Genomic DNA, 25,192 nt, shown 5'->3' with positions numbered 1-25,192 from the left:
ATTTAATATGCATATGCATATGATATTCTGTTACTACTTATATGTTGCCTATGTTATACATATTTATATTATAGATTTGTATAGGGCAGCTAAGTGATTCAGGGCTATAACACTGGTCTTAGAGTCAGGAGGACAGAAGTATGAATCCTGCCTCAGACACTTGACTCTAGCTGTGTGACTGGGTAAGTCACTTAAATCCTGATTACCTCGCATCCAGGGTTAACTCCAGTTGTTCTGTTTCATATTTGGAAACTGGAACCATATGATTCTGGAGGAGAAAGTGAGGCTGATGATTTAGCACAACACCCCCTCACTCAAATTCAATTCATATGCTTGTCATGACATCACTTCCCTGATGTCATGATTGTATGCAAGAATGAAAGACAAACGTCAATAGCTTTGACTGCTTATATATAATATATCCTACATTACTATTATTTATATGTTGCCTATATTATATATTTGTATGTATATTATGTGTGATATAGTCCATATTACTATTCTATGTTATCTATATTACATGTATATTAAATATTTGCATGTATAACATAATATAATATTCTGTTACTAATGTATTGTCTATATTATACATATGTAAACATATTATATACTTATGGAATATGTATAATAAACTTTACATTATTATTGATGTTGTCTATATGCTATCCACATTATATATAGGTATAGTATATATTTTATGTATAAAATGTATTATATTCTATATGACTACTTATTTATATGTTATCTCCTTTGTTGGAGGCAACTGACAGAACAGCAGACCTGGAATAAGGAAGATCTGAGTTCAAATTGACCTCAGAAATTTAGCCCCCATTTGCCTCTTTTTCCACAACTATAAAATGGTCATAATAATAGAACATATCTACCAGGATTATTGTTAGGATCAAATGAAATAATATTTATAAAAACTGCCAGCACATAAATATTCATTCCTTTTCCCATTAGAATGTGAGCTCCTTGAGGACAGGGTCAGTTTGCACCTTTCTCTGTATTTGCAACACTGAACACCATGCCTGGTTAAAGTAATTGCATACCAAATGCCATTTGTGTTGCTAGATAATACAGATATTCTGTGTTCTGTTCCAACCCTCTGTGTTCTAAGTTGCTTCCTGCTCTACAAATCTTTGTTTCTATGTCATACGTGGCAGGAGTCAAGTGGATGCAGGAGAGAAGTGATTCTGAAGCACTTTTCCTGGAGTGGATTCTTAATTACCTTCTTTACAAATCTTTCCAGGCAGGAAGATGCCCAGCTTTGGACGCCGCCTCTCCTCAAAGCAGATTGTCAGATTTTAGGAATGAGGCGTGTTTATCTGGTCTGTGAGAGAATGCCCCCAACCCCAGAGCAGCAGAGGCAATCTTTAGAGCTGATGAGGTTTTGAAGACATTAGTGAGACATTAGTGAAGGGACAGAAAGGACCAGGAGCTATGATTGGTGGATTTCTGTAAGGATATCCCAGTGGCATCATGATTACCACAGTCATTGGTCCTGAAATTTCCCTGAGTAGCCAAAGTAGACTTTGCCTTTTTAACAACATGCTTAACACCTTATTAGAAATCACGACTCAGCTTGTGTGGCTCAGGTCAGAAACACAGAGCAACCAGGTAGGGAATGAAGATGGAAAAGAGGATATAATGAGTAAGCAAAATGTTCACAGGATCAAAGATCCTGAGCTCTTAGAAGGGACCTAAAAGGCCATTTAGACCAAACTTTATATGTATATGAGGAAATATTTTAGGACCAAATAAGTTAAATAACTCATCCAAAGTCACGCAGATGGTAAGCATCCAAGCTGGCACCTGAACCTAGTCACTCATGATGCATAGGGTCGTGTTCTTATTCATCCTTTGTTCCAGCTCTGTGTCTGCACATAGTTTCTACCCAGCAGCACTTTCTCTGTCTGAAAACTACTTCTCCAGAATTGACCAAAAACAATTAATATTTGTTCCTATTTCTCTGGTCAGGACCGTGTAAAAGCACTAACCAAATATCACTTCTCTGATGACACACATATAATTATATCTATTTTAGAAATAAAGAAAAAGGGGGAGCTAGGTGGCTAGGTGGTGTAATGGATAGAGCACCAGCTCTGAAGTCAGGAGGACCTGAGTTCAAATCCAACTTCAGTCACTTAATAATTACCTAGCTGTGTGATCCTGGGCAAGTCAGTTAATCCCGTAGCATTGCAAAATAAAAAACAAATAATAATAAAAAAGAAATAAATAGAAGTAAAATAACTTACCCATGGTCACATGTCTAGTAAATGTTGGAAGTTGAAGTTAAATCCAAATCTTGAGACTCTTTTTATTGCTCTTTTCCCTCTCCAAATAATGCATAAGCAGTAGATTAATCTGTTTTTTTTTCCAAATCAGAGGTCCCCTCTTCCTTGAGAGTTGCCATAGTGAAGGCCACCAGGCCTTGGTGGAAAAAAGGGTAACATTTCTCCTTTTACATATTAGAGGACTATAGGATCAGGAGCTCAGATGAATCACGATTATTGTAAGAAATGTACTTTCTAATTACTAAAACTTTATAGAAATATTTTTTTCATCTAATTCAGCAAAGCTTTATAAACATTTCTCCATGGTTTAACATATTAGTTCTTTTAGCTAATACTCCTATCTCATAAATCAGAGATCTTCGCTATCTTTGTTTCCCTTTTCTGAATTCTCTTCAATTTACTAATGTCCTTCTTAAACTGTGACACACAGCACTGTAGAAAGGATCTGAGTAGAGTAGGCCCAGCAGGCCCATCACCTCCCTCACCTTGAACACTTGCCCCTTCTTAACACAGCCTGGAAATGTATTGACTTTTTGATTGTCAGGTCTCACAAACCCACATTTATATCATATTGGACATTTGTTCAGTCATTTTCAATCATGTCTGACTTTTTGTGATCCCATTTGGGGGCATTTTGAAAAAGATACTAAAGTGACTTGCGATTTCATTCTCTAGATAATTTTACAGATGCAGAAACTGAGACAAATAGGGTTAAGCAACTTGCCCAAGGTACCACAACTAGTGTCTAAGACAAGATTTAAACTCAGGAAAGATGAGTCTTCCTGACTACAGGCCCAGAAATCTAACCATTATGCCAACTAGCTGTCCCCATATTGAGCACACAGGATACTAAAACCCTGAGATATTTTTCTAATGATCATCTGTCTTGCTTCTGCTTCCTTTCATCTTGCACTAATTCAGTTGATTCCTTTTTAGTTCAAATGTCGAACTTTACATTTAATTCAGTTCAGATTATGGTGGGATTTCAAAGGCATCATCAAGAATATATGCTTTACTGAGTGTGCATTAGGGAATCACTGAAGGTTTTAAGGAAATGAGTAGCATGATCAGAGCAATAATTTCTTTTCATTTTTATTATATATTTGTTTTCTGTTCCAAATTCTTATCCTCCCTCCACCATTTCCCCAGCCATTGAGAAGGCAAAGAATATGATACCCATTAAAGCAATGAATTCATAAGGGGACTTGACCAGTAGGATGAAGGAAAGAGAGAAGATGGGAGAGAGACAGCAGAGTAAGATCTCAGCATTAGAGGCTAGTCCTAATGTAGGGACAAAGAGATGAATGTCTGAACTAAGAGCTTTCAGTGACAATGGGAAAAAAGAGATAGATGTAAGGGATATGACAGGGGTAGAATTAACAGAACTTGGTCATTGATTGGGTATGTGGAATGAGGGAGAAGGAAGAGTCAAGGTTTACTAAGGTTAGCAGCTTGAGTGACTGCAAGGTTGGTGCTCCTATTAATGAAAATAGCAAAGTTACTGAGAGGGAGTTAACTTTGGGGAAGCAATGATGTTTGGTTAAGGGTCATTTGATGAACTTGGTACATACCAATGATATAATTATGCCATTTTTTGAGATAATGGTACCAAGGTCCAAAGTAATTAAGTGATTTTCCTACTGTCACACAAAATTATTGCTTCTACTAGCATAATTATCATGGCTCACAGTTATAAATCAAGTTAACAAAATGTGATGAATGTGCAAATAATATGATCCCCATTTTATTCATGAAGAAACTGAGGTTCAAGGAGATTAAATAATTTACCTAGAGTAATTGGCAAGGTCTGGGATTTGAACTTGAGTCTTCTGAGTCCAAAATCAGATGCTTCTTTACTATAAATGAATTAAGATGGACTACTACCTAGTTCTTTATCTTGTTTATATATGTTTTTCTTTGACGAGATTCATGCTATCTTACTCCCACCCTTCTGCAATTTTGTTTATTGTATAAGAATAAAGAGCACATTTATTAAGTGTTTGTTTAATTGAATAAATGAGCTATTCATTATGGAAGCATTTCCATAGTGAGACCATGTTTCCTCCGTGGTGTGTGGTTTTCTTGACCAGGGAGAGATAAAAAGAAAAGAAAGACTTGCTTTTGCTACTTTCAAACATTCTTTTTATTCTCTTTTTTCTCCAGAAAGGCTCCAAACCTACTCCTAAACAAACCACGGTCAGATGGCATTGGGAAGAGGACTGCAGAGCCCAAGGACATTGCTAATTCTTTGGAATCCGCTGTCATGGAGCAAGGTTTGTCTTCTTTTGATAAAGCTTTTTTTTATTGTCTCTTGCCCTTATTGGCTAGAGTCCAGTTGGTGGCATTTGTAAATCTTGAGATTTGATTGCTGTGGTTCTCAAGCATGAGCAAATCACTCCTGCAGGACAATGATGGTGATTCTCCCTAAAGATATTGGAAGTAAAGGAATTTCATTACAAATATACTCCCTCCATTCAAAATGTCCTCACTACTCTCTAGGGGCATGGGTGACTATGTATGGGTTTGGGGTAATCAGGTGAGGAGTCTGGACATTTAGAAACAGTGGGTGGATGTAAGGGTTTACCACAAACTGATGACCTCAAAGTATAACAGTCTAAAGTAGGGATTCATTTATTTAATATATTTAAGAACAAGTAAACATAGGAAGTCAGAAAGTTAGCAATGTAAGAAGGAATAATAAGATTCTTTATGTCTACATGGAGGGAAGAATGGAGTATGTTAGGAAAACTTCTTTGGATTCTTGCTCTTCACCATTTTTATCAATAACTTATATATCATGCTTGTCAAATCCATAGAAATGACATGGATGTGGAAGCTAAGATGTCTGGTTCTTTCCTTGATCATTCTTTCCCTACCCCATTAATGACATTACTACACAAACACACATACACATATATACATATATATATGTACATGTGTGTTTGTATCTGTGTATGTATGTATACATAAATATTTATATATGTATAAATAAAGGTTAGGAGATAGATAGAGATAAGTGGATAGATAGATAGTTCTTGTCCTTATACTTGTTGTTCCCTCAGTGACATATAACTTCTTGAAGTAAATGACTGTTTTCATTTTTGTTTGTGTTTCCTAACACAAGATCTGGGACACAGTAGACACTAGAGATATGCTTCTTGAATTGAATTCAGTTAGAGTCAGGATTCTAACATATATCTTCAGATTAAAGCAATAAGATATAATTCAATTGACATAAATGTAAAGTCCTATGTATGGATCAAAAAGTCAACTTCATAGATCAGAATTGGAGAAAAATAACTAGATATTTAACAGTCTCTGAAATGAATATGAGTCAGTAGTATAAATAAATATATATATTAGCTAAAAATATAATTAGGAAGGAAATAAGCATTGATTAAATACCTATGTCACAAGTGCAGAACTACAAGTTTTATTGTATTTTCTTGATATTATTTTCTTCATTATTTTCTTCATCCTCACAACAATCCTGGGAAATAGAGGTTATTATTATCCCCATTTTACATTTGAAGAAACTGAGGCAGACAAAGGCTAAGTGACACTAATAAATACCTGAGTTTAGATATGAACTATGGTCTTCTTGACTCCAGACCCAGGCTGAATCTGAGTCTTGAACCACCCGGCTGCCTCTAGACAAAATCTGGGATTAATAAAGACCTAGGATCCAGAAGTAAGGTAATAATAATTCTACTGTAATCTACCTTGGGCAGACGGTATCTGAATTATAGTATTGATTTCCAGATGTCTGAACATCTAAACTTCAATTTACCAGCCTAAATCTTCTTTTGACATTATTGGCTCATCATCTCCTCTGTTTGACATGAACTCCTTGACAGTAGGGGCTATCTTTTGCCTTTTTTATATTCCTAGTATGCTTAGGGCATAATGTGCTTAATAATACTTGTATATTTGTTCTTTATTGACTAAAAGGCTAACCTTAAAATCAAGAAGATCCAAGTACCAATCCTGCCTGTTATATACTATAGAATCATAATAGAATTTGCCCAGACCAATGAAATCATATGTCTGGACAAAAAAAAAATTGACAATAAGGAATACTCTAATAGAAAGGCAATGGGAATGTTAAAGGACCCAGATGCCAATGCCATTTGGGGAACAGCTGTGAAAGGACTAAAGCTATTTAGCCTCGAGAAGAGAATTGGGGTAGGTTGTTATTGTTCAGTCATTTCAATCATATCTGACCCCATTTGGGGTTTTCTTGGCAAAGAAGTGGTTTGCCATTTCCTTCTCCTGCTCCTTTTACAGATGAGGAAACTGAGGCAAACAGAGTTAAGTGACTTGCCTTGGATTTCTCAACTAATATGTATCTGAGACCAGATTTGATTCATGAAGATGAGTCTTCCTGACTCCAGGAAGGGCTGGTGTTCTATCCACTGTACCACTTGGGTGCCCAGTGGGGCAGGAGGAACTTTTTTAAGATCTCTTAAGTGGAAGAAAAATTAGATTTGTTCAGTTCAGCCCTAAAGGGCAAAAAAACTAGACACAACCTATAATAATTTAAGGGACGGAAGAGATATGAAAGGAAAAACCAAAACTTCCTAACTACTAGAACCAGAAACTAAAGTTTCATGGCCCACTTTATAATTGAAAGTATATAGCATAGGAATAGTTGGTTCCCCCATTTGCCTGAAATTTTAAGTGGAGGAGGTATGGTTACTTTTCAGGAGTATTTTTATTTTTATTTTTAATTTTTTATTTTTTATGAAAGATTATATTTATTTTTAATTTTACAATTTTTCCCCTAATCTTGCTTCCCTCCCCCACCCACCCACAGAAGGCAATCTGTTAGTCTTTTCATTGTTTTCACACTATACATTGATCTAAATTGAATGTGTTGAGAGATAAATCATATCCTTAAGAAGAAAAAAAATAAAATATAAGAGATAGCAAGATTACATAATAAGATAACATTTTTTTAAATTAAGGTAATAGTCTTTGGTCTTTGGTCTTTCTCTGGATACAGATGGCATTCTCCATTGCAGATAGCCCCAAATTGTCCCTGATTGTTTCACTGATAGAATGAGCAAGTCCATTAAGGTTGATCATCACCCCCATGTTGCTGTTAGGATGTACAATGTTCTTCTGTTTCCGCTCATTTCTTTCAGCATCAGTTCATGCAAATCCTTCCAGGCTTCCCTGAATTCCCATCCCTCCTGGTTTCTAATAGCAAAATAGTGTTCCATCACATACATATACCAGAGTTTGTTAAGCTATTCCCCACTTGAAGGACATTCACTTAATTTCCATTTTTTTGCCACCACAAACAGGGCTGCTATGAATATTTTTGTATATATGATGGTCTTACTGAGGAGTGTTGTTGAGGGAATTCCTGTTCAGATATGACTTGGGGTGGCTGGACACAGAAGTCTCTTCCAACCCTGAAGTTCTGTTATTTGATTTTATTTGGTCAGAGTGACATGAAACAGGGAGACCCCTCTCAGGTAGGGGATGGTCAAGGTAGTTGAACTAAACCTGAAGCAAGGGAAGGATTACAACAATCACTGAGAGATAGGTGGAAATTCATTACAAGGATTGGGGGGAGAAGCCCCAAGAAAAAGAAAAGACAGTGCAAGGTTAGATTGGGGACTGAAAGAAGTCTAGTTTGATTAAAGCCTTGAACATGAAAAATGTCACAGTATCATAGATTTAAAGCTGAAAGGGACCTTTACGGTGATGGTGACCAAACCCCATTTTATAGATGAAGAAATCGAAGCACAAATAAATTAAGTGAGCCAAGATCACACAGTCAGTGTCTGACGATTTGATCACAGACCTTCTTGACTTCCAGTTATTGTCCTATCTACTACTATACAGTATTATCTCTTTACTATCACAAAACTTAGCACATTATCGAGGTACATTCAAGAGGCAGAATTTTTTTTCTTAAACCCAGGTCCCAGAAGAAAGACTTTTTGCTCATGGAGCTCTGATAAGGATAGGCATTGACATTTGTTCCATAGGGTCGGTAGTTTTATTGAACTTCCAGTATATGTGAACCAGTGACTAGGGACTGTAGGGAGCTCCAGACTGATCAACTAAGAGGAATTTTTTTTGAATCTTTAAAATGTGCTCAGGGCTATATTATGGAATACAGGAAAAATAGAAAATAATCCCTTTGCTCTCAAGAAACAAGTGATTTTATGTGCTACTGACAACCAGGGTCATAGGAGTATCAAGGAAGTAGAGATCAATGTGGGCTGAGGTTATCATGAAAGGCTCCCTGGAGAAGGTGGAGCTTGATGTGGATCCACCAGTTTTTCCAAGCAATCTAAGGCTAGACTGCAGTGTTTGAAGTTGTATTTGTTTATTACTTATTAATAGCAATAATACTACTACTAATAACTTACAATTTTAAGATTGCATTAAGATATGTGAAGTATTTTATATGCATTATTTCATCTGCACGTCAAAAAGGTAGGCAGCTACTATAGACTTTGTTATTTCCATTTTATAAAAGAGAAAAGTTGAGGACCTCAGTGATAAAAATCACCTGTCAGTAGTCACACAGTTAAGCTAGTGTCAGAGTCAAGATTTCAACCTCTCTTCCTTTTCTGATATTTAGTTCTTCATCTTTAGGGCTAAAGTACTTATATATTGCAGCTAAGTGGTCCAGTAGATAAAAAACTGGTCCTTGAATCAGAAAACTCTGAGTTCAAATCTGGTTTGAACTACTTCCTAACTGCATGTCCCTGGGTAAGTCACTTAATCCCTGTCGTCTCAGTTTTCTCATCTGTAAAATAGGGATAATAATAATACCTACCTTGCAAATTATTGGGATGATCAAATGAGATAATAATTGTAAAATGTTTAACTCAGTGACTGAAACATAACAGTTATAGGAATGTCAGGTATGATAGTAATCATATATTATATAGTACATTAAGATACAATGTCTCATTTCATTTGAACTTAACTAATAGATAGACAATATAGTAGGTTTCATTATCCCCATTTTATACATGAGAAAACTAAGGCCTTGAGAGGGCACTTGTATGTGGTCACAAAACTAAGCTAAAGTCAAAATTAAAATTCCTTTTCTAGCATTTAGCACTTTATCCTTATTGCTTATAATGCCAACAACTGACTGTTATATGATTCAGTTTAGCACATTTCTTCACCATATAAAATCAGAATGGTAGATATAACTACACCAAGAGAAGGATATTGAAACATAGAGAATTTGAGCTAAAAAGAACCATCAAACAGAACAAAGAATGTTACTAAGTTTAGAATGTTAGAGCACAGAAGAGATGTCAGATCTGTGAGGGAACTTAGATCGTAGAGTAGGGATTCATATATTATTAGAATTGAAAGTGACATTAGGGATCATCTAATCAAAGATATTCATTTGACATACATAAAGAAAATGAAACCTGGGTTAATGAAATAACTGACCAAAGGTCTTTGCAGAGCTAGACTGACCACTTGGCCTCTGGACTCCCAGACCCAATTTCTGTTGAAGCAGACAGAGAAGTGGATGGTGTTTATCCTTCTTTCTGGAAGATGAATATGGCATCGGGGAGATGATGCCAAGCAAGCACATGAACTGGATCTGAGTGAGGGGGGGGCATGCTAACCCATCAGCCTCTCTTTATCCTCCAGAGCCATCCGGGTCCAGTGGTCAGATATGGAACAGGGTGACTGGAGATGGTCCTGGATGCAGTGGGAGACCTTGACCTTTTAAGTTAGTCTTTAACAGCTCTGCTTTTGACTAAGGCAACGCCCATTCTATGATTAAAGCTAGGTAAGAAATAGATGAGGCAAAGAGGCAAAGAATAACCACCTTTCTGGTGTGAATGAGGAGCCTTCTTAGCCACTGTGAGAAAGCCTTTGTAGCCCAGTATAACAGTGGTAGAGCCGCCAGTTGCGGCTGAGATCCAAGTGCTCCTTGCAGGCGATCTCATCATTAAACAGGCAAGCTGTCATAAAGATACATAGACGGAGGTTTTAAGCATATACTTCCAGTCAGTGACCTTTAAGCCCCACAAATTTATACAATCAGAAATCCATCCAATGACTCATAGGTGGAAGGCTATGGCCTCCATTAGGCCCCATTTTTATCATATTCACCCAATGGATAACAAATTGAATTGTAGTTCCGTGCTCATTTCCCTGTGTGAATTCTAACACTGTTTCTCTCAATCATTCTCCTGCCTCTCTCAGCTCAGTGGTGTGCTTGTCACCAGCCATTGCAGCCTGCCAATGGGAAGACTCATGCTCCCACTGCTCAGCCCCTTGTTTAATGCTTTAAACAGAGATTAGGAAGATGAGGTGAAGAGGGCAGACATGAAATTCAAAGGTATTATTACTAAACTGAAGGATGGTTCAGACAGCATGAAGGATGTTCAGTGTTAAAAAGAGATTTTAAAAATGCAATGAGATAAGTTTCCCCAAAGAGAGAATACTGATGGTAAGGGTGAATGGTGATAAGTGGAGCAGAAATACATTTAAGGATGAAATAATATGATATTGTAGAAAGAGCACTAGAACAGTGACCTATAAGCCTATAAGAGTAGGGATGATTTTCATCTTGGAATGCCTTCCACCTAGGAAATATTTAGTGAAGGGGGGTTGAAGAAATCTGAATGCTTAGACATTAAGATTTTTGAGAGAAGGGATTTTTTTCCACTTTTCTCAGTATTCCCCAGGACTTAGAATAGAACCTGGAAAATAATAGGTGCTTTAAAAATAATTTGACAAATCTCAGTCAATAGTTTGCTTTGTGACCTTAGACAAGTCACTTGACTTCTCTGTTTCCATTTCTTCTAATCCACACTGCCTCATATCCAGGGCCATCTTCAGTTGTCCTGATTCACATATGACCCCTGGACCCAGATGGCTCTGGAGGAGAAAATTATGCTGGTGACTTAGCACAGCCCCCTCACTCAGATCCAATGCAGGTGCATGTAATCGCATCACCAACTTGATGTCATGATCGTCTTCAAGTACAATGGGCAAACATCATCATCATCATCATCATCATTACGCTTTCTCCATTTCTACAAAATGGAGAGATTAGATCAAATGGTGTCTAAACCCTTTGCTGCCTAAATATTCTGTGTTCTAACAGTCTGTGTCCCTAAGGTCCCTTCCAGCTCTAGAATTTTGTATTAATAGTGTGTTCTAAGCTCCCTTCCTGCCCTAATACTCCATTTCTGACAACCTAAGAGTCCCTAATCTAAAGATCCCTCCCAGCCTTGACATTCAATGCTCAAAGATCCTACTTAGTCCTACTACTCAAACACACGAAAGGTTGGTGGTCTTAAAAATCCAACTCAGGTCAAAGATTCCTGTAAAAGTACAAGTGGATGTGAGAGAAGCCACAAGGGACCTGAGCATTGTGCAGAGCAGAGCAAGGAGACAATGGTTCATTTAGATGTCAATCTCACGTGCTCCTTATCACAAAGCTGGGAGGAAATTGTGGCTGGATAAAACCCTTGTAGGGAAGGACCTGATTTCATCTATAAAACAAAGATAATAATTCACTACCTGGCTACCTCCAGACCCAAGGGGATATTCTGGGATTACAAAGAGGAACAGAACACAGTGTACTTTGGGCAGCTCAGTGAAAGTAAAGCAAAATAAAACAAAAAGCAAAATAAAGTTAAAAATAAAGCAGCAGTAACAATAACAACACCAACAAAAAGCTCTCTAAAGTAATTCTGCTAAAATGCCAAAGTTGGCTTTATTACCAAGAAGAGGAAAGTTAAGTTATTTGCTATGATGACATAGCAGAGTCTCTTTCTAGTTCAGGGGATATTGATTTTTTATTTTATTTTATTTTATTTTTTGTGACATAGACCCCTTTGGCAGTCTGACAAAGCCAATGGATACTTCTCAAAATAATGCTTATTGATGCATGAAATAAAATACGTAGAATTACAAAATAAACCAATTATGTTGAAATACAATTATCAAAAAATTTAATTCATAGACCCAGGTTAAGAATGCCTAGCACATTAGTCAAAATAGAAATTCTTTTGATCCCGGCCACAAAATCTGACAGTGAAATGAAATTAGATTTGTCATGAAGCAGGGAGTAGAGAAGCATGGGTTCTAGTCATAGTTCTGCTTTTCTTTTGTAGTATGACGTTAGATTTAGGTAATTTCTCTTTCCTGGGCCACAATTTTCTTATTTATAAAATGACTTTTGAGATTAGACTAAATGAACTCTGGTTTCCTCTATAATTAATAGAAGATTGGACTTGGAACCAAGAAGAGATGGATTCACATTCTGCATCTGACCCTTACATGTTGGGACCTCGAATCAGTCACTTAGTTCTTGACCTTCAGTTTTCTCCTCTATAAAACAAGGATAATAATATTTACACCTGCATTGCATGATTGTTGTGAGGATCATGCGAGATATTGATGTAAAAAGCATTGTGCAAACCTCAGAATTACAAAGATGTCCATTGATCACTCATCATATTTTAGTATTTAGGATTATATATGTGTCCCATTGAATTAAATAAACATTTAATAGGCATCAACTGTTTTCAGAGCACTCTTCAAAGTAGAGTATAAAAAAATCACAACTCATATTGTAAGGAGTTTTTACAGTTTACAAATAATCTTTCCTAATAACTCTACAATGTAGTATCATGTGTTAATATCTCTATTTTTAAAGATGAGAAAACTGAGGCTCAAAGATTTTCAATGATTTCCTTATGGCTAATCAGTGAGTGAATTTGGAACCAGAAATTGAGTTTCAGATCCTAAAATTAAAAATTAAAATTAAATTTCAAAATACAAAAGATAGCCATTGTTCTCATGTAATATGTTGACTATAATAGGGTTATGCCAACTACTCAGAACAATAAGAAAATAATAAGGAAATATTTAGGAGAGGTATAAATATGATGCAAATTTTAATAAGGTTGAATTTTAATAATGTTTCTTGGACTAGAAAACTGGATTACCCTCAAGGTGTTTTCTAATTCTAGGATGTTAGGAACCTAGGAAGAGATCGCATTTGACAAGACTTTCCTTAGTTGGAATTCAGAAGATTGAGGATTCAGAGCTTAAAAGGCATTCTTAGATGACATATAATTTTCTCACTTTACAGATGAGGGAACTGAGGCATGAAGAAGTTTAGTTGAGCAGGATCAAATACTACTTTTATCTGATGGAGGATTTAAACACAAGTTCAATTCTTTCTCCATTGTTCTAGGATGATTCTAATTCACAAGATAAAGCATATGAGGAACACTCTTGCAAACCTAAGTTTTGCCCAAAGTGGCAAATAAGGAGTATTTCTGTCCCAGACCTTCTTCTCTTCTCCTTCTACTATTTTGCTTGGTGACTTCATCAAGTCACCTACATTCAGTTATTAACAATGACTCTCAGCTCTCTTATCTATCCCTAAAAAATATCCTGATCTTTAAGCTAGTATCAGTAACTGCCTACTAGATACTTGAACTGATGATCTGTAGACATCTCAAATTCAACATATTGCAAACTACTCATTTTACCCTCATCAACCCTTCCTTCTTCTGAACTTTCCTATTGCAGTCAAAGACATCCTCACATTCCCTCAGGCTGACCCCCTAGATGTCTTCCTCATCTCCTCATTCTATCTTTTTAAAATTTTATTTATTTAAAGCAATGGGGTTCAATGACCTGCCCTAGGTCACACAGGCAATTATTAAGTGTCTGAGACCAGATTTGAATTTAGGTGCTCCTGACTCCAGGGCTGGTGTGCTATCCACTTCACCACCCAGCTGCCCCTCCTTGTTCTATCTTACACTCTATATTCAATCTGTTACCTGCTCCTGTTGACTACTTTCATGACATCTCCTGTATGCGTCTTCTCTCCTGTGACACTGCTCTGGTCTGGTGTAGACCCTCAATGCTTCACCTCTGGACTATTATAATGGTCTGCAGTTGGTCTCCCTGCTCCAATCTTTCCCCACCCTAATCCATCTTCCATTTAGTACCAGAGTGTAGGTCTGACCATGTCATTCCCCCCTGCTCAGTAAACTCAATTGGTTACCTCAAAGGTCAAATTAACTAACCCTCTATTCAAACTCCTAAAAGCCTTCAAAACATGCCCCTTTCCATCTTTTTGCTTCAATGACACTGGATTGAAGACCCTGGCCTCCCCATTTTTCCTTTTATAAGATACCCCATTTCCTGACTAGAAATTTTCACTGAGTGCTCTACATGCTTGGAATTCTCTCACCCACCCTTGTTTTCTGTGATCTGGTTTCCCTGGCTTCTTTCAAATTTTCTTCAAGCATCTTTTTTTTTTTTAGTTTGTTGTTTTGTTTTTTTTTGCAAGGCATTGGGGTTAAATGGCTTACCCAAGGCCACACAGCTAGGTAATTATTAAGTGTCTGAGGTCGAATTTGAACTCAGGTACTCCTGACTCCAGAGCCGGTGCTCTATCCACTGTGCTACCTAGCCGCCCCTTTCAAGCATCTTTTAAAGTACACAAGGTTAAAATTGTAATAAGACATTGGGACACCCTGTATATGTTGTTCGTATATAGCTGTTGGCATGTTGTCTCCTCTATTAGAAACTCTGATTTTCTTTAACATGAGGATTTGTTTTTGTGTTTTCTTTGTATTCAACCTCCACCATGATCTTAACATAGTGCCTAACCCCTAGTAGTGCTTCATAAATATTTCTTGACTTGAATTGACTTTGGTTGTAACATTGGTAGCAAATAGCAGAACACCAAATAATGTTTAATAAGTAGGGTGGCACCAGATTCTGGGCAGATCTGGAATGCCAGTATAGAGTTTGTCCATTATTCAGCTACCACTTCCAGAAGTGACATCCTTGAGTCTTCCCTGTCTGAATAATATTGTCATAAGCATTGCCACTATCATTGCTCTTTTTAAAGTATTCTAACGTGATCATTATTTACCTATCTTTTGCCCTCCCAGCAGTCCCACTGCATGCACCCACCATCCATGTGCGATTACAATTAACACAAAGCCACTTACAATCTGAATGCCTAGTTTATTTCCAAATGGGAAGGTCAGCATCATTATCCTTGGTGGATTCAATTACCAAAGCCTGCCTAATCAGACAGCAGCCTCCCGTCTGTTAATTGTGAATACCTCCATATATATTGCAGGCAGATTGGACTGAAGCAGGACAAGCTAAACCCTTCTCTTCATGTGTAGTCCAGAGCTGCTTTTCCCTCTTGTATGGCTTAGTTACAACAACATATTATTAATAATAGATTCTCCACTAGCATGTCCTTCAATGTCTCATTATGAAATAAGACTATAGCTCAAGACACCTCAGAGGCCATCACATCCAGGAAGGATGAGCAGCATGGTTTGGCTGGAATCATACAGAATCACGGAATCTTCTTTTTTACAACTGGAGGGAAACCTTTGAGGCCATGAATAAGATTCACTTATTTTACAGATGAAGAACTTGAGGCAGAGGGGGTGGGAAGGGATCATTATAGAATTAGTAAATATCAAAGGCAGGATTCGAACCCAAGTCTTCTTGACGACCCCCCAAGTCTAGTGCTCTATCCTTTTTTTGCCAGAGCTCCTTAGTATGGAAACTTGCTCTACCTTGGAGATAAGCAAACCATTTTCAATTTGAGGGTCAAATGACTTGTCCATCATCACAAGGCAATATAAATAGCTGACTTTATTTACCACATATTCCATAAAAACCTCACATATTCCAGACACTGTGCTAAGAATTGGGGATTCAATGCAAAAAGGTATGAGAAGAGACTTGAACACAGGACTTCTTGACTCCAAAATAGTTGTCTATTTACTCTTTAATGCCACCTCTAAATTATATCATGGCCTGTTTGTTATGCTGGATCATGCCTATGCTATGTCATGTCATGTCATGTTATATTTTGTTATTTTGATGTTTGGTTTTATATATATATATATACAATCATTACTATATTATATTTATGTCTCCAATTTACTTCATAGCCATTTCCACATAATGTCATCTACATCCCAGACATCTTCCTCATTTCTATCTACCAAACCTTTGGACTATGCCCCTGGGTCCACGGCTTTATTTTTATCTAGAACCAGACCTCCTTATCACTGGCTGGACATCTCTATATCATATCTCTATATATTCTCCTTCCTTTTTTTTCTATCTTTCACTTTAAGTTTTGTATTTTCCTATTAGAATGTGATCTTCTTGACAGAAGAGACTTATATTACCTGTTCTTTTTTATGTCTTCGGTACTTAGCAAAATGTTTCCCTTAATAAATTCTCCTTAGTCTCTTAATAAATGTTCCATCCATCCATCTGTTCATCCATCATCTATCTATCTATCTATCTATCTATCTATCTATCTATCTATCTATCTATCTATCTATCTATCTTTGTCTGTCTATATGCCTGTCTAGAAGAACAGAGTGGATGCCCTGCTTTCTGCTACCAACTAACTGCTCCAAGATGTTCATAGCTAAAGGTTTCAGACCAGTCTTGTCTTATCCTGAACAATAGGGCAGCTAGGTGGTGCTGTGGATAGAGCTTAGAGTCATAGAGTCAAGAGGATGAGAGTTGACACTTACTAGTTATGTGACCTTGGGCAAGTCATTTAATCTGATTGCCTCTCGTCCAGTGTCATCTCCAGTCTTCCTGAACCATATCTGGCCATTGGATCCAGATGACTGGAGGAGAAAATAAGGCTGGTGACTTGGCATAGCCCTCCCTTATTCAAATCCAGTTCAGGTGCTTGTTATAATATCACTTCCCTGATGTCATGGTCTTCTTCAAGAATGAAGGACAAACATCACTCATCACTTCCTTCTAATGGTCCTCCAGACTATGTCTGAGGCAACTTCTGGTAAACTGGCATATTCAAATAACAATGACTATCTTACCCTTCTGCTTCATTCTGCCATCTTCTCAATCTGCCTTCTGCAAAACTTTCAGTAATTTTCTAGACTTGCCCTTTGCATGTAGAATAAGGTCCAGACTCATCATTTCATTGCCATTCACAGTCATAAGCACATAGATTCTTGAAGTTAGAAGTTACCTAAGGGGCCAGTTGGCAGACCCAGACATGAAATTGGAATTAACTTTTCAAAATCTTGAACAAGTAGCTGCCTTTACCCCATTTCTCCCACCATATCTGCATTTCCCCATTTATATCCCTTCCCCTCCCCAAACCATCTCCATCCATTCAATGCTTCCCATGTCTTTTCATCTCCATACATTTGGTACTCTACTGAACATACTTATAATCCTTCTTTCCTACCTTTTCTCAGTATATTAACCTATTCCTATCAATCTCACCTGCCTAGATGAAATGGATAATTTTTTTTTGTATGTTTTGCCCAAACCGAATTGCACACTTTCACCTTTCCTTCTCCCCATGAAGGCCTCTTGAACACTTGGTTTGTATCTGTCTTGTTTGACATTCAAACTATGAAGCTGAGTTGTTTGAGAGCAGGAATCACTTTCTATTCATCCTTGAAGACCCTCAGTGCCAAGTTCATAGATTTAACATAATAAGTGCTCAATAAATGTTGAACTGCATTGTGAATGTTTAATTAACGGGTTCTAGTTTGCAAGTTTAGGACTCAGCATAAATTTTAAGTGGTTTCATCATTTCAGTGACCAGCTTCTTTGTGTTGTTGTTGTTCATCATTTCAGACATGCCCCAACTCTTCATGACTCCATTTAGGAATTTTTTGACAAAGATATTGGAGTGATTTGCCATTTCATTCTCCAGCACATTTTCCAGATGAGAAAACTGAGGTAAAAAGTTAAATTACTTGCTCAGTATCACACAGCTAGTAAGTATCTGAGACCAGATTTGAACTTAGGCCTTCCTGACTCCAGGCCCCTTCCTGACTCTTCATTTCACCACTTCTTACTTGGAGGTAGAGTGTTTCATGCTGCTCTTTTAAAAAATATCTGCAGCTATGTGTTAGTTGTCACTTAAAAGAAGTAGGTATAGTAGAAAGAGAATTGGGTTGGGAGTTAGAGACATAGATCTAAACTTCACTCTTAAATGTGACCTTGAGCAAGTCACTTCCCAAATCTGACTTCCTCACTTATAATATGAGATTGGTGAATTAAATGCTCTCTTGGATCTCTGACAGCCCTGATACTTTATCTCCTTATCTCAACTGTGGCATGCCCCATACCATGTTCTCCTTATTTTCTAAAGACTTTCCAGCTCTAATATTCTATGTTCTCTATTTAATATTCTATAGTTTAAAGTCTCTTCTGTAATGGAGATTCTTTGTTTCTGTGATTATCGGTCCTTTTATTTCTCAGAATAAACTGGATTTAACACACCGCAACATTAGGGGGCCTTATCCAGGTCCTTTATAATCGTGTCTTGCCAAAATTAACATCTGGTTATACAAATAACATCCAGAAGTACATTCTATTCATTTGTCCCACTTTGCTTTTGAATTACTTCAAAGAATTGAATCCTTTGAACCAACCAGTACTCTCTCTTTCCATTTTTTCTAGTGGCCTCTATCCAAGTAGGAGTCACAAGTTTGGCTATAGATGATCATATTTGAAAGTGCTTTCATATTTTAAAAATTATTATATATGCTTTTTATTTTAATGATATATTTTGTTTTGACACATCAGATAGTCTAGCCCTCTAAGCACAGTCACAGTTGAATCCCCTATAAACTACAATTCTCCAAAATATTTTAGTAAAACCACATAAAAGAATGATTCCAAATGGTAGTACTTGCAACCTTACACTTGAATAGTTTTCCATTTGATAAAAAGAAATAGGGAACTGTGCTTTTTAAGTTAGTACCAACATTGTCCATTATGTTTTAAGTAAACTTCTTCCTTTGCAGAACCCAAAGAGCAAGGAAGGGAAGGGCCACATAGTCACTATGAGTAGGCTGCAACACATTGCCAGACAGGAATTACATAAAAAGATAACATAAAGGATGGTGCAAAAAAATGTATAAGCCAAAAAAAAAATATGGGGCAGTCACACAATGAAACTGAGAGATAACCAATAGACTGACTACCCACTCTTTCCATTAGGATCCACAAAATATTCAATGAACCTGAGGAAGGCCATATTTGATAGATCCTGTGTAGCAGATTTGGAGGAGGACATACAACAAGAGTTGCTTGCATTGGCTAGGTGGTGCAGTGGATACAGTACCAGCCTTGGAGTAAGGAGTACCTGAGTTCAAATCTGGCCTCAGACACTTAATAATTACCTAGCTGTGTGGCCCTGGGCAAGCTACTTAACCCCATTACCTTGAAAAATCTAAAAAAAAAAAAAGAGTTGCTCAAATTGAGCAGACAAGTATGGGTTGCAACATGTAGCTTTGGAAGAAATAGTCGCATTGAAAAATCACAAATCCATTGGAGTAATTGCTTTTTTTTTTTTGCTTTGTTCATTCCATATGTATTCAAAGACAGTTTTCTGCCTTTTTGAATTGTGTTCATTGTTCCTGATGATGACAGTTATGTTCCAGTGTGTTGATATATGGCAATTTATTCAGCAATTTCCCAATCATTGGGCATATGCTTGTTTGTTTTTTTTTGCCCTTTGCAGGTTCCAAATAATGCTAAGTGGAATAATTTTGTACAGGTAGGGCTTTTCTTTTTGTCAATAGCTTTGAACCCTCTGAAAGAACTTTCAAAACTCCAAGTCAATTTATGTTAGACTAGCATGAGACCATATTGAAAAAGTGAAATATTGCTTTATTTTGAGTGACAGAAAAAGTAGGATATGATATAAAGACTTTGCAGCCCTAGTGTCAACACCTTTGTAAGACAGATGACCTTGGGAAAATCACTTAACATCTCTGTGTCTAAGTTTCTTATTCGATCAGGTGGAGGGGCAAAACAGGGAATGATTAATTTAAAGGATTCTTCCAGGTGAAACATTTTAAGTGTCTCTGATTCAGTAAGGAGTTTTCTAACAATCTAAGAGGGTACCTTGATAAGTAGTGATCTCCCCTTTTCTATGCACAAATAGAGACTGACTGATCATCTATTGGGAGAAAATACCACTTCCAAAGTTAAGAAATTGCCCCAAGGTCCCTTCTAGTTTAAAATTTTCTCTATAATTCTGTGACACTATTCCAGCTACAATAAAGAGAGGTGTTGTTGTTGTTTTAGTGGAATGGAATTATATTTGGAAATAGAATCTTAGAGAATCAAAAGGTTAGATTTGTAAGAAACTTTAAAGACTACTTAATTTAGTTGCCCTTATTTTGTAATGTAGGAAACTGAGGTCAAGAAAGAGGAAATACATCCAAGATCATATAGCTTGTAACTGGCTAAAGTTAGATATTAACTGAAGTCTTTAGACTTAAAATTTAAATGTACCTTTTACTAGATCATGTTTCCTGCCTCCATTAAAATAAACTGACAACATATTTTAATAGTTAAGACTTTCTGGAAAGGAGAATTAGAAAATCTCACCCAAGAGGAACTAAACATTTCAAAATTCCATGATCTTCATGCAGATGAAAAGGAAGGGAATAAGGATGACATTTCCAACTTCTTCATTCAACTATGCTATTAATAATCCAAGCTATTTGGGGGGGGGCAATTAATGTCTAGGAAGCTGAGAAAACCAGGTGTATTATTATTTTTAGATTCCTAATTTTTGAGTATAGGTCTGTATACCATATTTGTGTGTATTGCAAGTCTCGTTTTTAGACTAATATTTTGCCAATTATATTAGACTACAAATCATGAAATATTACTATCTCCAAAAGAACAAAATTGTAGGTGACCCAGAGAGCAATGAATAGACATTGGGGGAGGGGTTAAGTACTTGGCAGTACTTTAGCAATAACAAATAGCATGTGAAAAGTAGTATAAAGACATCCCCCATAACATGCATGACTGGTGAAGGGAGTGGGTGGCTACCCTAGGAAGAGAGGAATGACAGATGGAATGCAAGTATTGCACCAAGACCTATCATATAATGAAAAACACAGAGGAAAGGGAGTTAGAAGAAACATACCTGAACAGGAATCCCCTTACCATCTTCACAACAAACACTAAAAGGCTCTCCCATCTCTGCTTGAAGACCATTGGTGATTCAAAGCAATTACTTCTAGTCTTGGATAGTTGGAATTGTACATTACCAAAAAAAAAAAAAAAAGACTTATTTGCCAACTGAGTACAATAATAGCCACATTTCATTTTTTGTACAGGACCATTTTATTCCTTTTAACTGGGAGTCCTTCAGTCTCACTATCCACTCCTATATTTTACTTTGGCTATGAATGTTCTTTGAACATCTCCATCTTCTCACCTTGCTTCCACCACTGGGTCTGCTACTAAGAGTTCTGCCAAACCTCCCAGCCTTCACTAGCAAATCACATTAGCGGGGGCCATGAAGGCTTCCTGAAGAAAAATTACTTTCTGAATTTAGTGTGCAGGTATGTTCTTCATTTGTGGAACATTTGCATTCTCCATATTGCAAATAATCACTTTAGCAGAGTAGGAAAGGAGACAATGGGCTAAGAGTTAGGAAATTAAAGTTTTGGGCATAGCCCTGCATTGACTTACTATGTAACCTGGGACATCAAGGGCAACACAAAGAGACAGCATGGCATAGTATATGGATGGAGACCTTACCTTGAACTTTGGCCCAAGTCTGATCCATAAAGTTACTGATCATGGGCAAGTTCCCTATGAATAATTTTCTAAGCCAGACATGTCAAACAGACAGCATGCTGTCTGAAGCAAAATAAAATATAATTGGGAAATGTTTAATAAATATAATAAATAAATAAATGAACAAATAAATGGATGATGAATGAATAGATGAAGAGATAAATAGATATATGTGCATGTATGTGTGTGTGAGAGAGATATGAAAATTTATTTAGATAATGTTAATGTGTGATTTTCTAAATCAATACACAGGCCCACAGGGATATTTATATACAGTTACATGGCCCAGGTTTCTATTTGAATTTGATGCCACTTGTCTAAAACTATGAGTGTCATAGAAGGTACTGATCTATATTGTTAGAGGAGTATCCTCCTTAGTTATTTATCTCAATGAATTCTCAGATCTACTTCTATCCATTCTATTAATTTGGACCTCGGTTCACTGAGCCTCAGTTTCCTTATCTGAAATAGAGAGAGGTTGAACTCAATTGTCTCCAGGGTCTCTTTCAGATACTAAATGTTCTTTGTTATAAAATTTCATATCCCAAGGACCCCACCTGCACAAACATTATTGTTTCTATTCCCCTTCCAATTCTAGCATTCTATACACAAAGATCTCAGTTAGCCCTAACAGTTGTTGTCACAGCCCTAACATTGCAATAAGAGTCCCATCTCCTTTGAACAGCTTATATTTTCCTCCAACCCTAATATTCTCTCTTATAAGGAGTTTTGGGATAGCAAAGAAAACTGGTTTATTTTTTTTTCCTAGAAATATCCTGTCTTTTTCCATCTCTGACATTGCTCAAGTCATTTCTGGTACCTAGAAGGCCCTCCTTGTTCATCTTTATCTCTTGAATTGTAGTTATCCTTTAGAGTCCTTCTTGGATGCTTCTTTCTTTGTGAAGCCATCCTTGATCCTGGTCAGTGATGCTCTTACCCCTGCCATCTCACCAAACCCTTTGTATCTCTCTCTCTCTCTCTCTCTCTCTCTCTCTCTCTCTCTCTCTCTCTCTCTCTCTCTCTCTCTCTCTCTCTCTCTCTCTCTCTCTCTCTCTCTCTCTCTGTCTCTGTCTCTCTCTCTCTCTCTCTCTGTCTGTCTCTCTCTCTCTCTCTCTGTCTCTCTCTCTCTCTCATGCTTTCTGTTTGAGTCATCTAAGCTGTTCATAGATTTGTACTTATTTATTTATGCAATTATGCCTTCTATATTGTGACTGTCACCATTACAGTTTCAATATATCATGGCTCAGCATAAGAAATTAAATAGGAATTTTGGGGGCAGATTTGTAGAAGACATGTGTAGGTCAGCATAGAACCTATGGTCAAATATTTAACCCAAATTTTATAATAAAGTACTGTAGATACCTCATAAAAGAAAAAGAAAATTTCAGACTTCTTCTCTGGTATAAAAGGAGGGCTAAAAAATTTTATGCAGATTTTCAAATTACCCCACCCCTAACCCAGTCAATGTGGAAGGGATAACTGTGCTTACTAGAAAGTCTATGAGCTGGATAAGGGCAGGAATCATGATTTATCTAAACTTTGTGTCTTCCCTGGGGATGAGCACACTGATCTTTACATAGATGGTAATTAATAAATGTTTTTTGAATGAGTGTCCAATAAATGAGGTGATCTGAGAAGTCTTGTTGGGAGGTGACCTCTTTTAAGTTCTTATTTTGTGAACTCAAACAGATTATAATTTATTGGGGAATCAAGAGGACAATGAAAAATCATTCCTAAAAGACAATAATGCAGAATAATAGATGAGAGTACCTCAGATGAGTTGAAGTTGCAGCGATCAGGTGAAGGAGAAAAACAGGTGGTATTTGAGTTGGGTTTGAAAAGATGGGCTAGATGTCTGTCACTATAAATGGCAGTAATGAGGCAATGGGAAAGAGAGGAACATAAGCCTGGGGGTGGGAAAGCAGAGGATACATTCAGGAGAATGAGGGCTCACCAATTTGATCTGAATGCAGAGGGTGGGAAAGGACATGTGAGAAAAGACAAGACTGGAAAGATCTGTGGGGCCTCGAATGTCAGTCCTGTTTAGACTTGGCCCCCCTCACCAATACTGTGTAACACACCACATGGGAGATATATGCAGACTTCCTCTCTCTCTCCCTTCCACTGCCCTTCTTTGACTCCTGCCATCCCATATGTTTTCTTGACTAAGGAAATGAATGTAGCTAATGGCAGAGCTTTCTCAACTGGAGCCTCATGCTTGGTGGGAATAAGTGGTTTGGCCATTTTCCTTTCATCCCAGGTCTTCCCTTCCCTAGGGTGTGTACACACACACACACACACACACACACACACACACACACACACACACACACCTTTTCCCTGACAGACTTCCTTCAGAACTATTTTATCTTCTCTGAATTATATGAGCTCCTTAGAATAAAGTCCAAATTTCTTTGTCTGTCAGACAGAGGTGATGAGGGAGAACTTTCCAGGAATGGAAAGCAGTCAGTTCAAAGACAAAGAGATGGGAGGAGTATCCTATTTGAAGAACCATGAGGAGATTAGAATGAATAGATAATGGAATATGCAAGAAAGAAGAATATTTCAGAAAAAATGAAAAGGTAGGTTAGGTCACATTGTGCAAAGCTTTAAATTCCAAAAGAGGAGTTTCTCTTTTATCATAGAAATAATAGGGAACCCATTGGTGTTTAGTGAGCAAAGGAGGAGAGATTGATTTGGACAGACTTGTGCTTTAGAAAACTCATTTTGACAGCTGTGTGGAAAATGAGTTGGAGTGGGAGGGAGTTTGAGATGAGTAGATCAATTAGGAGGCAATAATAAAAATCCAAGTGAAAGGTGATGAGGGACTAGAGTACTGGCTATATAGGTAGAGAAAAAGTTGTAAGAGAGGTGTTATGCAAATACCAACATTAAAATTTGGTGACTGATTATAGGGACTTAATGAAAATGATGAGTTGATGATGACTCCAATGTGATGGGCCTTGGTAACTGGGAGGATGGTTGTGCCCTTGATTATGAAAGGTAATTCAGAATGGAGGAGAGTTGGAGGGTGGGCAAGGAGATGGTTAGAGATAATTAGTTCTGTTTTTGACATGAGGATTTGAAAATGTTTAGTTATCCAGTTTGAAATGTCCAATAGACAATGCGTAATGTTAGGCTAGAGCTCAGAAGAGACATGAAGATGCTATATACAGAAATGTTAATCGAACCCGTGGATCTGATAAGTGAACATTTATAAAGAGAAAAGAAAACATGGCCCAGGACAGAGACTTGGCACACCC

General features: G+C 37.2%; 1 protein-coding gene across 7 annotated transcripts in view; it reads left to right on the top strand.

Annotated features, from left to right (window-relative positions):
• TENM4 (teneurin transmembrane protein 4) overlaps window positions 1-25,192 on the top strand; it is a 1,252,272-nt gene that overhangs the window by 324,363 nt on the left and 902,717 nt on the right. For all 7 annotated transcript variants that reach the window (XM_074216997.1, XM_074217000.1, XM_074216995.1 and 4 more), the window contains one exon: window positions 4,461-4,570. In XM_074216997.1, the coding sequence (XP_074073098.1) occupies window positions 4,561-4,570 (10 nt within the window). In that variant the 5' untranslated portion in view covers window positions 4,461-4,560. The remainder of the gene's footprint in view (window positions 1-4,460; window positions 4,571-25,192) is intronic.

Source organism: Macrotis lagotis, chromosome 1 (assembly GCF_037893015.1).
Source record: "Macrotis lagotis isolate mMagLag1 chromosome 1, bilby.v1.9.chrom.fasta, whole genome shotgun sequence".
Lineage (NCBI taxonomy): Eukaryota > Metazoa > Chordata > Mammalia > Peramelemorphia > Peramelidae > Macrotis > Macrotis lagotis.
The sequence above is the reverse complement of the archived record's forward strand: the minus strand, read 5'-3'. Positions and strand labels throughout refer to the sequence as shown.